Source organism: Protopterus annectens, chromosome 3.part1, assembly GCF_019279795.1.
Source record: "Protopterus annectens isolate FY-2018-M chromosome 3.part1, PAN1.0, whole genome shotgun sequence".
NCBI classification, from domain to species: domain Eukaryota; kingdom Metazoa; phylum Chordata; order Ceratodontiformes; family Protopteridae; genus Protopterus; species Protopterus annectens.
In genome coordinates this window covers 1,653,576,449-1,653,590,054 of record NC_056732.1, presented here as the reverse complement: position 1 = coordinate 1,653,590,054, position 13,606 = coordinate 1,653,576,449, and the positions used below count along the sequence as shown (strand labels likewise).

Below are 13,606 nucleotides of genomic sequence, written 5' to 3'. Positions count from 1 at the left end.
ACAATACAGTGAGAGAGATACACACACACACACACACACACACACATATATATATATATATATATATATATATATATATATATGTGTGTGTGTGTGCTTGGAAGTAAAAATCTCATACCCAGTAAACTCAGACACTAAAATCATCACACATACACTGCACACCACACCTCACCAAGGCCATTACAATACACATAATAGTCCACTACACACAAGGAGTGTGTAGGTGACGTTCAGAGTAACTTAAAGCAACGGTAGACTTTGATAAAATGGCTGGACGGTGGGCTTCACGGCAGGGAATCCCATTTGTAATGAATACTGCAGTGGTGAATGTAAGAACATCAACTTCACATTCTGCAACCAACACTTTTTTTTTTCTTTTCATACTCATTTTGTATTTATCTTGTATTTTTTTTTTTCACACTTATTTATCTCAAATGCGTTATCTTGTATATTTTCTTATAGATTTGCTCGATGTTTATATTCTTTTGTAACCACTGTATATTTTATTATGAGTGATATTTATCTACTGCTGTAATTTCTAATCTGTGGAGCTTTTCTCCCAGACCTCTGCTGAAAATGGGTTCTTGCCCAGTCAAACTGTCCCAGTAAACATATTGTCATCATCAAGACCCTCCCCCCCATCTTCTACCCATGGTCTGGGTGTTGTGTCAACTGTCACCATGTCTCTCAATTCAATACCAGTTTCTTACCTTCTTCAACAGTCATACCTGACTGTTGCAGGTCTTCTCTCACCTGATCCATCCCTTTACTGGATACCCTTGTTTCCTCTAGCATTCTTCCTGTCTGTCACAAATTTTTTTCACCAGATTGTTTTCTACTTTTCTACACATTTACCCAAACCACTGTAATCTATTCTCTTTGACCATCTTAGCAACTGGAGATACTTTGGCTTCTGCTCTAATGTCCTCATTTGTTTGTCAGTACCACCTGTCTCAGGCACTTCATCTCCATCAACCCTAGCTTCCTCAACTGCTCTGTCTTTAATGCCCATGTTTCTGTACCATACAGTAGTACTAGTACTGGCTGAACTACTGTTTTGTATACCTTACTCTTCAGCGTCTTTGGAATTCCTCCATCATACACTACCCCTGACACTCTGTACCATTTCCCTGCAGCACCTCTGATACTAGTTCTGACCTCCTCATTCAGACCTCCCTTCTCAACTACATACCTCTCCCAGATACTTGAAGCTGTTAACATGTTCCAATATCTTCCTTTCTATCTCAATTCTCAACTTCTTCTGATTTCCCGAATTTACTGCCATTACAACTGCCTTATCTGTACACAGTTTCATCCCATGTGTCTTCAGTTTTGCATTCCATACCCTAACATTTGCTGAAATTCTTGCTCACAGTTTCCATGTAACGCCACATTGTCTGCATACAGCAACCTTTGCTGATCTGTCCCTCCAACCTTTTGGCTGATGTAGTCTATCACCTGTATGAAAAGCAGTGGGCTAAGAGCTGAACCCTGATCCACACCCACTCCCACTGGGAACCCCTCTGAGAGACCAAACACTGTTTGTACTTGAGTCACTGGGTCCTTGTACAAAGCCTGCACTAATTCTACCACATTTCTGGGACTTTGACCCACCGGATTGCCCAAATCACCTTTTTTGGGACCCTATCATATGCCTTCTCCAAGTATAAGAATGTCCTGTTGGACTCTATCCTCATCTCTAGCTTATTCTCAACTATCTGTCTCTCTGCAAACAGAGCAGTTCTGCTGCTTCCTGATCTGAATCCAAACTGCTCATCTCCCATCTTACTTTCTAGTACTCTGCGTATTCATTTACTAGTCAGCCTCACTGGAACTTTCACGCATTGTGACTGGAGTTTGATATCTCTGTACTACCTACCCACAGTTGTGGATGTCTCCTTTGTTCTTGTACACTGGCATTAGTATGCTTATTCTACAGTCATCTTGGATACTACTTTCTCTCCATGCTGATACAAGTACCCACAGCAGCCATTTCTCCCCATCTCATTCAACATCTTGATCATATCTGCTCTGATCTCATCTGAGCCTGCTGCTTTCCCTGACCTCATTTTTCTTAATGCTGTTTTTACTTTTTTTAAGGTGGGCCTCCCCTCCTCTTTCATTACAGGCTGTGTATGGAGCAGTACAGCTTCTGTGGAATTCCCTTCATTCAGAAGCAAAGCCATGTCTGATCCAGCTCTATTAGAAATGCTACATCTAAAGAAATCCCAATCCCTCCGCACCACACTCTCCAGGGACCTCAACCTCATTACCGCAATCAACAGATCATGCTGGAGGGACAGGTTCATAACCCAGAGACTGCCCATGCTATGGAATAGACTTCCCATACATGTCAAGCAGAGCACCTCACTGGCCCTCTTCAAGCCTCCCATCCTTCAAAAAATCACTCCACTTTTATCTATCTTCTTCATGGCAATGCTCCTGCTCTCACCCTTCATAACCTATTATTTCATCTTGTAACTCTTTCAGCTCTGACTACTCTGACTATACGAACACCAGGCAGCATACTTTTTTGTTTTTTTTTTAATTTGGTGTAACTCTTACTGCCTTGTTTCAGCTTTTTCTGATTTATTACGCATATTTTACTATGTTTTACCTAGCAAAATGTATATATCATGTTGAACCCCATGTAATGTATATGTATATCCTCATTCTCTGTTTAATATGTATGTGGAGCTTTTCTCCCCAGGACTCCATTGAAAACGGGTTCTTGAGCCCAATGGACTATCCTGGTTAAACAAATGCAAATAAATAAATAAATAAAATAAAGAGAAATCTTGATGAGTGGATGGGAAATAGAAAATTCACCCCAGGGATCACTCCAGTGGCTCTACTCAACAAAGGCACTAGGAACTAAGGTCGGGTGGCACGATGCCAGGGTAATCCTAAGGGCTAGGCTTGTAAAGGCTCCAGGGCCATTACCCTAGTACACACCTATGAACCTACAATTAAAAAAAATAAATAAATATGTGCAGACTCATTCAACTAGAAAGCCCATTGAGATACCTTACTAAAGGGATACACTGCCTAAACAATATGTCTTACCTGGACTGCCTCAAAGCCCTGTCATTATAATCAGTATCCTACAGACTGTTAACGGGTGACCTGTGTCTGGCATACAAGGCATCCTTCGACCAAATACTAATGGACCTACTCCACATCAGCAAGTCAAATGGCATCAGAAATACTCAGTCCAGGGATCTAAACCTGTTCTGCACCTTCAACAGGATGGCTTGGAGGGACAGATATAACTCACAGAGGACACCACTTCTCTGGAACAGAATCGCCATCCACATAAAACAAAGTTCATCCCTGTCCTTACTCAACAGCAACTTCAATCTATGGATGGGTAACAGAAAATTTACCCAAGGACTATCCCCTGTACGACTAATGGACAGAAGCAGCTCTTATTCCTAAATGCTTTATCCTACTCACTGGTCCCTTCAAATTATCTACAGTATGATCCAGTATTACAATATAATTATCAACCATGGGATGGGTAAGGCTAGACTAACACCAAATAAGACAGGTTAATTCAAGTATCAAAAGGGAAATTGGGCAAGGTTTAAAATGTCCCACAAGGTCAACTAGCCTAGTATTTCCTATAAAGGAAAGAAAGTGGTTCTCCATTATTTCAAACTAAGTTAAAATCATACCTACAAATCAGTCTAAATGCAAATATCTTCCATATCTACAAACCCTACCACGACCTTATGCCACCAACAAATCATCACGCTCCACCTAAGTACCATACTCAAATCAATGTCTCCAAAAATTGGGCAGGTGATTCCCTCTTCCCAAACTACATAGGAAAAATCTGGAATACACTGCCAATAAGTATTACTACTTCTGCATCCCCAGCTCAATTTAAAACTACTCTGAAAAGTCATCTCTTAACCAGATGGTTGTGTCCCTGCTCTACCCCTGATTAACTACACCCTCTATCTCCACCCTTGCCATTACCTTAGCATACCTAAAGGTCTCTATACTCCCTCTATCTCCACCCTTGCCATTACCTTAGCATACCTAAAGGTCTCTATACTCCCTCTATCTTCTGCTACTATTCCTGCTACCTATATAACCTATACTAATACCACTATCTTTATTCCTAAGATCAAACAAGCACTGTCTACACCAAGATTATTACTTCATTACTGTATTATATACTCAACCAGCAAGAGGTTCTCCCATTCGATTCTCAGCTGGAGCACCTTTTGTGTGGAGTCTGCATGTCCTCCCTGCCCTTTTATTAGAAAGGCTAACCCAGACTCTACTACACTTTGCTGTGAAGGAAAGGCTAGTTTGCTTTTTATTTGTTGTATTTTGTATTAGTTTATTGCCCTTTTATATTTTGAATACTGTGATTTGTTTTCTTTACCTTGTGTTTCACTTGTATTCTGCTTTTAACTGCATATTAAAATGTCAAAAGAGACCACAGCTCTGTCTCTTGTGAGTCAGGCAGAATTTTTTTCCCACCTGCCCAACCTGTTACTATTCTGTTCTTAAATACCATTGTCTTTCGAATACCATTGTCTTTCGAGTTGCCTGCCTCTTATGTTAATTTGACCATATATCTCATTTCCTTTCTTTTGTGAAATCACTCCCCTTCAACTATTTAAATTTATTGGCCATCCTACTGTATTCCATAGTACCAGAATACAAAAGTGATCACCCCCTTTCAATCTATCTTGCTGTTTTAAAAATAGTGACTCTCCACTAAAACTTAACTTTTTAGACAGGTAAAACTTAAGTTACCTATTTTCACATCTAACTTCTCTAGTGCACACTGCAGTGTTTAGGATAAAACATTTTTTTTCATCTTACCTTTAAGCATCCCTGTGACTAGCACTTGCTCTAATACCTACTGGAAAGCACTAGGAAGCCTTAAACTGATACAAGCACTCAACTCTCCTGATTAATAAGGAGAAATTAATCATAGGCACTAAACGGCCTATAATTGCAAAGTACCTTGCTAAGGGAAGGGAAAACAGTTCCTGTACTTTTAAAAAAAAAGCACCAAATCAGGCATGTCCAAGGATCAGCTTCCAGTGATATCTCCTGTCCACCTGGAGAATCTGGGCATACTGGGTTAATCCAGCAATTGCCTCATGTACACAGACAACCCTCTCCTCCTACCACTCAACACTACAACCTGTGAGAGATGCACTTACATAGCCAAACTGGAAGCAAAGCTCTCTCCACCCAAGATTGTGCTAGACAGTCAAGAGGAGAAGGTTAACACCCGCACTACACCTCAAGCAACACATAGCCCTTCTAAACTCACACCACTAACACCCATTGATAGCAACACTAAATCCACATATGCGGAGGCCCTTAACTGTAACCTGCCCAAGCAACAAGGACCTCCGAAGCTGAAACGCAAACAAACACCAATCACAAGCAAAGTGTCACATAGCTCACAACACGAGTGTGCCACCCAGCAACAGCCCCTAAGGCAATAGTCAGGCACACTGATGTCCTACTCACCAGGCTGAAGAAGGAGAAAATTACAGTCAGCTCCCTGTCTGGTGCCAGGATCCGCCACATAACGCATGCACTCAAGTCACTCCACAACAAGTACAAATATGACTCTGTCATTGTCCATGCTGTAGTGAATGGCTTGAGAAGTACCTCCCTGGACTACATGAAAAAAGTCATGGAAGAGCTCTCGGAACATGTGGCCCAGGCAGGTATGACCCTAGCCCTGAGTAGCATCCTGCCTTCGCCCAGAATGATACCACAATATAAGGGCAAAATGATTGACTTCAACAATTGGCTAGGCTTCTGATGTCATTCAAAGGGGATCCAGTATCTGTCTGCCTGGGACGACATGAGTGACAGACCATGATGCTTTGCCAGAGATGGTCTGCACCTGTCGCTCCTGGGATTCAGGTTACTGGCTAAGGCTCTTGCCACCCCTATAGTGCCTTTTTTATGCAAAGTTCAAAGGACAAAACCACCACTGTAACAGGTACAAGCTTGCAAAATCTGAAGGTAATGCTAGAAGTCTAAACCACAAAATGCACACTCGAGGCATTCTTAAAAATGGGGAACATCGATATCTGTGCAGTAACTGTGACCTGGTTCAAGGCTCCAGAGAGCACCCCTGCAATACCAGGCTACAACTCTTACCACACTTTTCAGCCACCAAACCAGGATCGAAACACTAAAGGTGGAGGAGTGTCCATATTCACCAAGGATATTCACACCACCAGGCTAGTTGCCCAACACAATGCGTCTGAAATTCTCCAGGTGCAACTAACACTAGGTAAGACTGCAATCCAAACTGTAGCTTGCTACAGATCCCCCACCATGCCCCAAGATTCTCACTACACTTTCCTAGACATACTGGAAAATATTAAGATACAACCAATCACCCTAATACTAGGTGACTTCAACTACCCTACCATTAACTGGGAAAACTACTCGTGTACCAACACCTTTGCCCAACGGTTCTTGGAATTCATAAATTCCAATGCCCTGGATCAACTAATCCATAGTCCCACCAGGGGCTCCAATATCCTAGAACTGGTAATTACCAACAAGGGAAATCGATGCTCCACACCTATGGTCACCCCCTTGTTGGTCAGGTCAGACCATAAGCTAATCACCCTTAACATACACATCCTACCCCCACTCCCTAGTAAGGAAACCTCCATAAAAAACTTCTCCAAAGCCAATTTCATGCTACTCAAGTCAGAAGTGACAAATTCATGACACCCATGCAGACAGGAACTGAAAGTTCAACTGCTGAGTCCTACACTAAGGCACTGTACGAGCACATCCACTCATGCATGAATTGTGCAATCCCAAATAGAACCAAGATGCTCTCCTCCAAAAAAGGAAGCCAATCTGGTGGTCCCCTGTCATAAACAAACTTTACAACAAAAGGAAGAAACTGTTGCAGAAAAGAGGAAAATCCCACGATGCAAAAAATTCCCTTACCAGCCTCAGTAAGAAGCTGAAATCCCTCGTAAAATCCTCCAAAGTTAGTTACGAAAATAAAATTGCCAAAGATTCCAAAGACAACCACAAGGCATTCTATAACTATGTCAAGAATCTAAATGGTAATGCTCAGATCTGCTCTGAGCTACAACAGAATGGCATTAAATATACTGATCCCAAGGATATTGCCAATATCCTGGCAGATCGATTCAGTGCCAACTTCACCCCCCTCTCACCCTCTAAATGGCCCATCTCAATACCGGAAGATTGCCAAATTCCGGTAATAACAGCCACACAGGTAAAAAACGCATTCTCCAAAGCTAAGGATACAGCATCCATGGGACCAGATGACATCTCGGGCTGTGTACTACATCAACTACAAAATGTCATGTTTAATCATACCCTCACCTCAGGTTTCGTGCCCACTGAGTGGCGCAAAGCTACAGTTATCCCACTCCACAAGGGGGGATCTACCTTGGATCCCAAGAACTACCACCCCATCAGTCTGATGAGCCTGATCTGCAAGGCCATGGAACTTATTATGATGGAACTTATAAGCAAAGATATTGACAAGCTTCAAACACTGGAACCCACCCAGTTTGGGTTCGTGAAGGGCCGATCTTGTCTCCTGAACCTGACTGACTTCTTCAAATCAGTCTCCAGAGTCGTGGATGAGGGTAAGGCAGTCCACACAGCCTATCTGGACCTCGCCAAGGCCTTTGACACCATCTCCTACTCTGGAATCCTAGATAAACTTACTAAGCTGGGCATTAATCCCTACATCACTCGATGGGCTGCCAACTGGTTTACTGACAGAACCCACACTGTAAAAGTAGCTGACTCCAAATCCAGCTCCAGACAAGTGGAGTACTTCAGGGTTCAGTCCTGGGACCGCTCTTGTTTGGCATCTACTTCTCTGAAGTACAGGCCAACACTGAGGAACTCTGACTAACAAAGTTCGCAGATGACTGCAAACTGGGAGCCATTACTGAATCCCCAAATGATGTGGATACTCTACAAAAGGGCCTTACAGAAACAGATGCTTGGTGCCAGAGCCATGGGCTCAAGCTCAATGCCAAGAAATGTATAGTTACCCCCTTTGGGAAAAAACATGTACCCATGAATTACCACACACGTGGCAGTACACTAAACACCAAAAGTGTGACAACAGACTTAGGGACACAGTTGGACAGTGGTCTCACCTTCAATAACCACATCGCCACCACAGTCAGGAAATCCTTCTATGTGGCACACCTCATCACTAAGGGCTTTTCATCCAGAAAAAAGGAGGTCATTGCCCCACTGTACTCATCCCTCATTAGACCCATTATAGAATACACGCCCCATTTGGTATATACCTCTCACGACATCTGCAACAACTGGAAAGGCCGCAGAAATACCTCACTAAAAGAATCACAGGCCTAAAGCAGATGCCCTATGCTGACCACCTTAAAACATTCCAGCTATACTCTGTCGCATATCGTCTACTCAAAGGCGATCTCTGCTTAACATACAAGGCCATGTCAAACTCAAAGCTGTTGGACATGCTACAGTTAAAGAAATCCCAATCCCTCAGAGCCACATGCTCCAGGGATCTAAACCTTGTCATCACAATAAACAAAACATGTTGGAGGGATAGGTTCCTGACCCAGAGACTCCCCAGACTCTGAAATATACTGCCCATACATGTCAAGCACAGCGCCTCCTTGGCCCTTTTCAAAAGGAACCTTGACGATTGGATGGGAGAAAGAAAATTCACCCCGGGGATCACGTCAGTCACCCTACTAGACAGGGGTCCAAGGAAGTAAATAGTGTGGGAAGAAATAGCCATGGAATTGTTATGGCTAGGCTTGTATAGGCCCTAGAGCCGATAGCCTAGTACCAACCTATGAACCTAAGTGACGTTAAAGACATGCAGGTAGGTGCGTGCGTGAATGGGTGTGCCTTCTTTGAAGGTTGGGCTTCGGGCTGGCAACTCGGCACTGTAAAAATCCACTGCCAATCATTAGCAGACGGGAGTTCCGCTGTGGCGACCCCTAACCGGGAAAAGCCGAAAGACTTTTTTATTATATGCTCAACAATAATAGATATTCACCTGAAAACCATGGCTGGTCCATTGTTCTATTGTAGGAATATTATAACATTCCACTGAATTATTATTTGTTTGAATAGCAACTGTTAGAGAATACCTAATATTGTGTATAAATGGAATTAGCCTAAAATTGTAAATTGTGCCTTAAACTGCATTGTCTTGTATTGTTACTTCTGTATTGTTCCTCTGTTCTTATTATCTGTACTTTCAATGTGGTGCTTTTCTCCATGGGTCTCCGCTGAAAAAGGACATGTATCCAGTCAGACTATCCTGGTAAACAAATGTAAAACAAAATAAATAAATAAATAAAACAAAATGGGTGGCGGAGTGGTGCAGCAGTTAGCTTTGCCACCTCACAGCAAGAGGTTCTCTGGTTTGATCCCTGACAGGGGTGCCTTCTGTGTGGAGTCTGCATGTGTTCATGTGGATTGCCTCCAGGTGCTCCTGTTTCCTCCCACATTCCAAAGACATTAGTTTGGACTGTTTCTCCCTGGGGCTTTGCTAAAAATGAGCTCTTTACCAGTAAACAAAATGTTAAATAAATAAAACTGTCCATGTAACATAACTCTACTATTCACCATTGATTAATAAATAATTCCTGATACCATCAATCAGTAACTCTTTGCATATATATATATATATATATATATATATATATATATATATATATATATATTACATATGTATATACACATGCACACACAGTAAAACTTGTATTACTAAATAATTTACACGTGCTTACTAGGAAAATAATTGGTAACAATGTTACTACTCGTGTTTTTTTCAAATCAGCTATGTTGTCTTTAACATATTAGATTGCTTTCTGTGTTGGCTGTCACGTTGTATACTGAAGCTAGTCCACAAAGATCAATGTTCAACAATAATGGAGAACACTGAACTGAAAGTGTCTTTGTGTAAAAGTTGAAGGGTTACAGCAGAAGTGTAGTTGTACATGTGTGCTGCTGTCATAACATTTTAAATCACAATCACAAAGACACTATTTTAGTCCAGTGTTCTCCATTATCGCCAGGTTGTCAGGTACTATAATGTGTAGATTTGTTGGTTATATTTCAACATCAGTTATTTACACTAAATCTTTATATATATATATATATATATATATATATATATATATATATGCAAGTTTTGAATAACTTTTCCCCAGCATTTCGAAGTTACTCATGCCTCTCAACTGTACAGATTTTTGCAGAATGTCCAGATTTTTGCTTCATACTTTGGGTCAGTTTCTCATAAAATTATATGGTTTTCTGGCAAATCATTGAGGGTTGAAGTCAGAAAATAATAGCAGACATTTGCATTTCAGACTTCATACCCTTCAGAAAATTCATGCTAATAAAAAAACTGTTCTATCAAGAAAATTTGTAAGAACAATATTTAAATAGCGCCCCTAATTTTAGGCATTTGTTCCCCCATTATTCGTGGCTTTGTCCATATTTTTGCTCTAAGAGGTTGAAAGGTATGGTTCAGTTACAAAGCTTATCTGCAGTTGAGGTTGCAATCTTTTATTTTTGTATGCATCTTTCCAAGCATACCTTTCAGCTCTTTTGGCTTTGTCTCAAAATGTTGCTGTCTCCTAATTATTTCTCTGGGAAAAAAGGTGGTGGATTATACTTAACGGATAACGGCAATAATTAGTTTCAGAAAAATTAACATCTCTTGCTTTGTTAACTTTCCAAGACAATAGTATTCATATTTTTAAAAATGTCCCTGATTATTTCTGAAGGCAAGAGACTGACTGCTACTTGATAACGGAGAACACTGGACAGAGAGTAACTCACGTTCATATTCACAGATCAGAGTTATGCTCAGCCCAGTGTTTTCCATTATCGCCCAATGCTCTATTCCTGTAAACAAATTAAAAATAAACTAAATAAAAAAAATCCTGCCTCTTATTTACAGCAACTAGTTATGACTTATCTGCGGTCTTTTATTAAAGCACAAAATAATTATCCGATTTTTACATACCGATCATAGGTGTGTGTGTGTGTGTGTGTGTGTGTGTGTGTGTGTGTGTGTGTGTGTGTGTATTGAGAGAGCGAGAAAGAGGGACAGACAGACAAAAGAGAGAAAACGGTTTTGATCTGTGAATAGCTCCAGGGATGGCTGGCTTACTTCGTGGATGCAGCCTTTATCTGATACCTCTCAAACTTTCAGTGCAAGAAATTTGGACGATGTCTAAAATAATGCGGGACAAAGGCCCAGGAACATATTTTAAATATCGTTTTTACAGGCAGAGTAACAGGATTTGTGGTAGCATGCATTTTCTGAAAGGTGAAGCCTTCACAATTTATACGAGGAACACACCAAATATACGAGGCAAAAATCTGGACAGTCGAGAAGCACGTGTAGCATAAACAATAACATCAAGTACACAATTTATTAGGGACTTCGTTTTCTCAGATTTTTTTTAAAGTGCAATACAATCCCGCCTGTCTTTAAGAAGGACAGCAAAACACTGGGGAGACAAGGTATGCTGGCAAAGTGACAAAAAAACTTCACCAGTCTGCCAGTTTCATTAACGGCAAATCAGAAAAGATAGGTCTCCATTCAATATTTGCCACAGAATATTCCTTAATCAGGTATAAAAATGCGCTTTTAAAATACAATAACAAAACAATACAAGCAGTGTACTTGCATCTCCTTAAAATAAGAATTAATACAGTTTTTAACAAACTTCTTCTAAGCGAGTAACTTTAACATTACGGTACCCGTGATCATGTGAGACAGGTTTTGATTTTGTATGTTGACTGTGGAACGAGGAGATCAACAGACTGACCGTTGCGATGTTAAGTTGAAAAACAGTTGACACTGCAGACACAGAAACACTCGTTGAGGACTTGAAAGACTAGACTGCGGTATACGTGCTGCAAATATTCTCTACACTCATCCTTTCTACCCATAAATGAGCTAGCTGCCTTATGCAAAGAGAAATGTAACGGTTCGCCGTTGATACCGTAACCTGAAAAATCTATCACCTTGACTTTCACTCATAATATGTACAAATTAAACCAGGAAGATGCGACAAGGCTACTATATTTCCTCACTTACCTTCGGGTTGCGTTGTTTATCGAACGGGTCATTTAAGCACTGGATAAAAGCAATCTCGTTGAAGCTCCTGAATTGACTAATGCGGAGTCCCCGAGAGGATAAATAATGTTCAACATCAGTTTTATCTTGAACATCTTTGTTATCTTCACCTTCTTTAATTTCTAGTCTTGTGTTGTCTGATGTACCTTCTTGCTGCTGTCGTTCGATGTTCTCCATCGTAGTTTCTTACTTTAAAAGAGACTTAGCCACGTTTCTAAAACTGAAAGGCTGTCAACTTGCTGTGCCTCAGGCAGCAATTAGCTGCTACCTCCGCAGTTCTGATTACAAACTAGGGCTGCACGTGAGAAGAGTGGCATCACAGTTACGCAAGAGCACTTGTGTCTAAACTGTTTAACTTGTGTCTGCCGACTGAACTGATTTAATCTGGAAAACCTGCAAAAATTTCGCAAAAAAAGTAACATGTATGCCCTACATAAAACAACAAAATAGGAAGCGTTCTTGAAATGTAGCTTCATACTCAAACGAAGTTTTATTCTAGAGAGAAAACTGAATAACCACCGCACCGCAACTTCCGCAATAAATAAATAAAAACAAAACACTATTAGATGGGTTGCCAACTTTTCACATGTAGGGTGCCAAGGTCTGACCCCACCACCACCACCACCAGCGCAGCCATTCCAGTGTCCCATTACTTGGCTATTTCTTTTATTTCCCCAGTTGCCATAAACACTGTTCAAAACTCTCAGTGCCCATACTGTTTTCTGCTTTACTTCTACAATGATTACAGATATTTGGATTTAATTTAAAACTTTTATTTCAAATGTTAGACATTTGCTAACAGAGCAGTAAAGTCTCACAATGAAAACAAACATAGCATTAAAACTTCTCTGCCTTTGAAACTCAAAAACCCACATTCAAAGAAAATGCATCTGGCCAGTGCTCTAATCATAGGCCCCTTGCACACATTTTTAGGACCTACTTTGATTCACCTTCCTGAATCATGTCCTGATTGTATTAAATTATTATATATTATAATTAAATGATATCCCTTGTATAATACAGCACCACTTGTTCATAGATTCATACTAGACTAACTGCCCTTGTGGGTGATTTTGCGTGTAGCCAATTACCCCAAGCGAGACTCAAATCCTGCACCTTGTGTCTGTGAGGTAAACACCTTAACCATTAAGCCTTATAATGTGTTTTATAGTTATAGCTTTGAACATTTTTCCAGTAAGCAAGGAAACAAGAACCAAAGCAATGTCTTTCAGATTTTCTCAGAGGTCGCCACAGCGGCTCACCAGTCTGCAGATTGATTGGCAGTGGAGTTTTTACTGTGCCGAGTTGCCAGCCCAGCCCCCAACCATCACAGAAGGCACAGGCACACACACACCTACCTGGATGTCTTTAAAACTCACTTGACCACAAGGAGGACATGCAGACTCCACACAGAAGGCACTCCAGCCAAGAATCGAACTG

General features: G+C 41.0%; 1 protein-coding gene across 1 annotated transcript in view; it reads right to left on the bottom strand.

The window, feature by feature from the left end:
• The window catches only part of LOC122798602 (1-aminocyclopropane-1-carboxylate synthase-like protein 1), a 2,974,588-nt gene extending 2,962,107 nt beyond the window's left edge, over window positions 1-12,481 (bottom strand). Inside the window, exon 1 of the mRNA XM_044067677.1 lies at window positions 12,128-12,481. Within this exon, the coding sequence (XP_043923612.1) occupies window positions 12,128-12,343 (216 nt within the window). The 5' untranslated portion in view covers window positions 12,344-12,481. The remainder of the gene's footprint in view (window positions 1-12,127) is intronic.
• Between the last annotated feature and the right edge of the window lie 1,125 nt (window positions 12,482-13,606).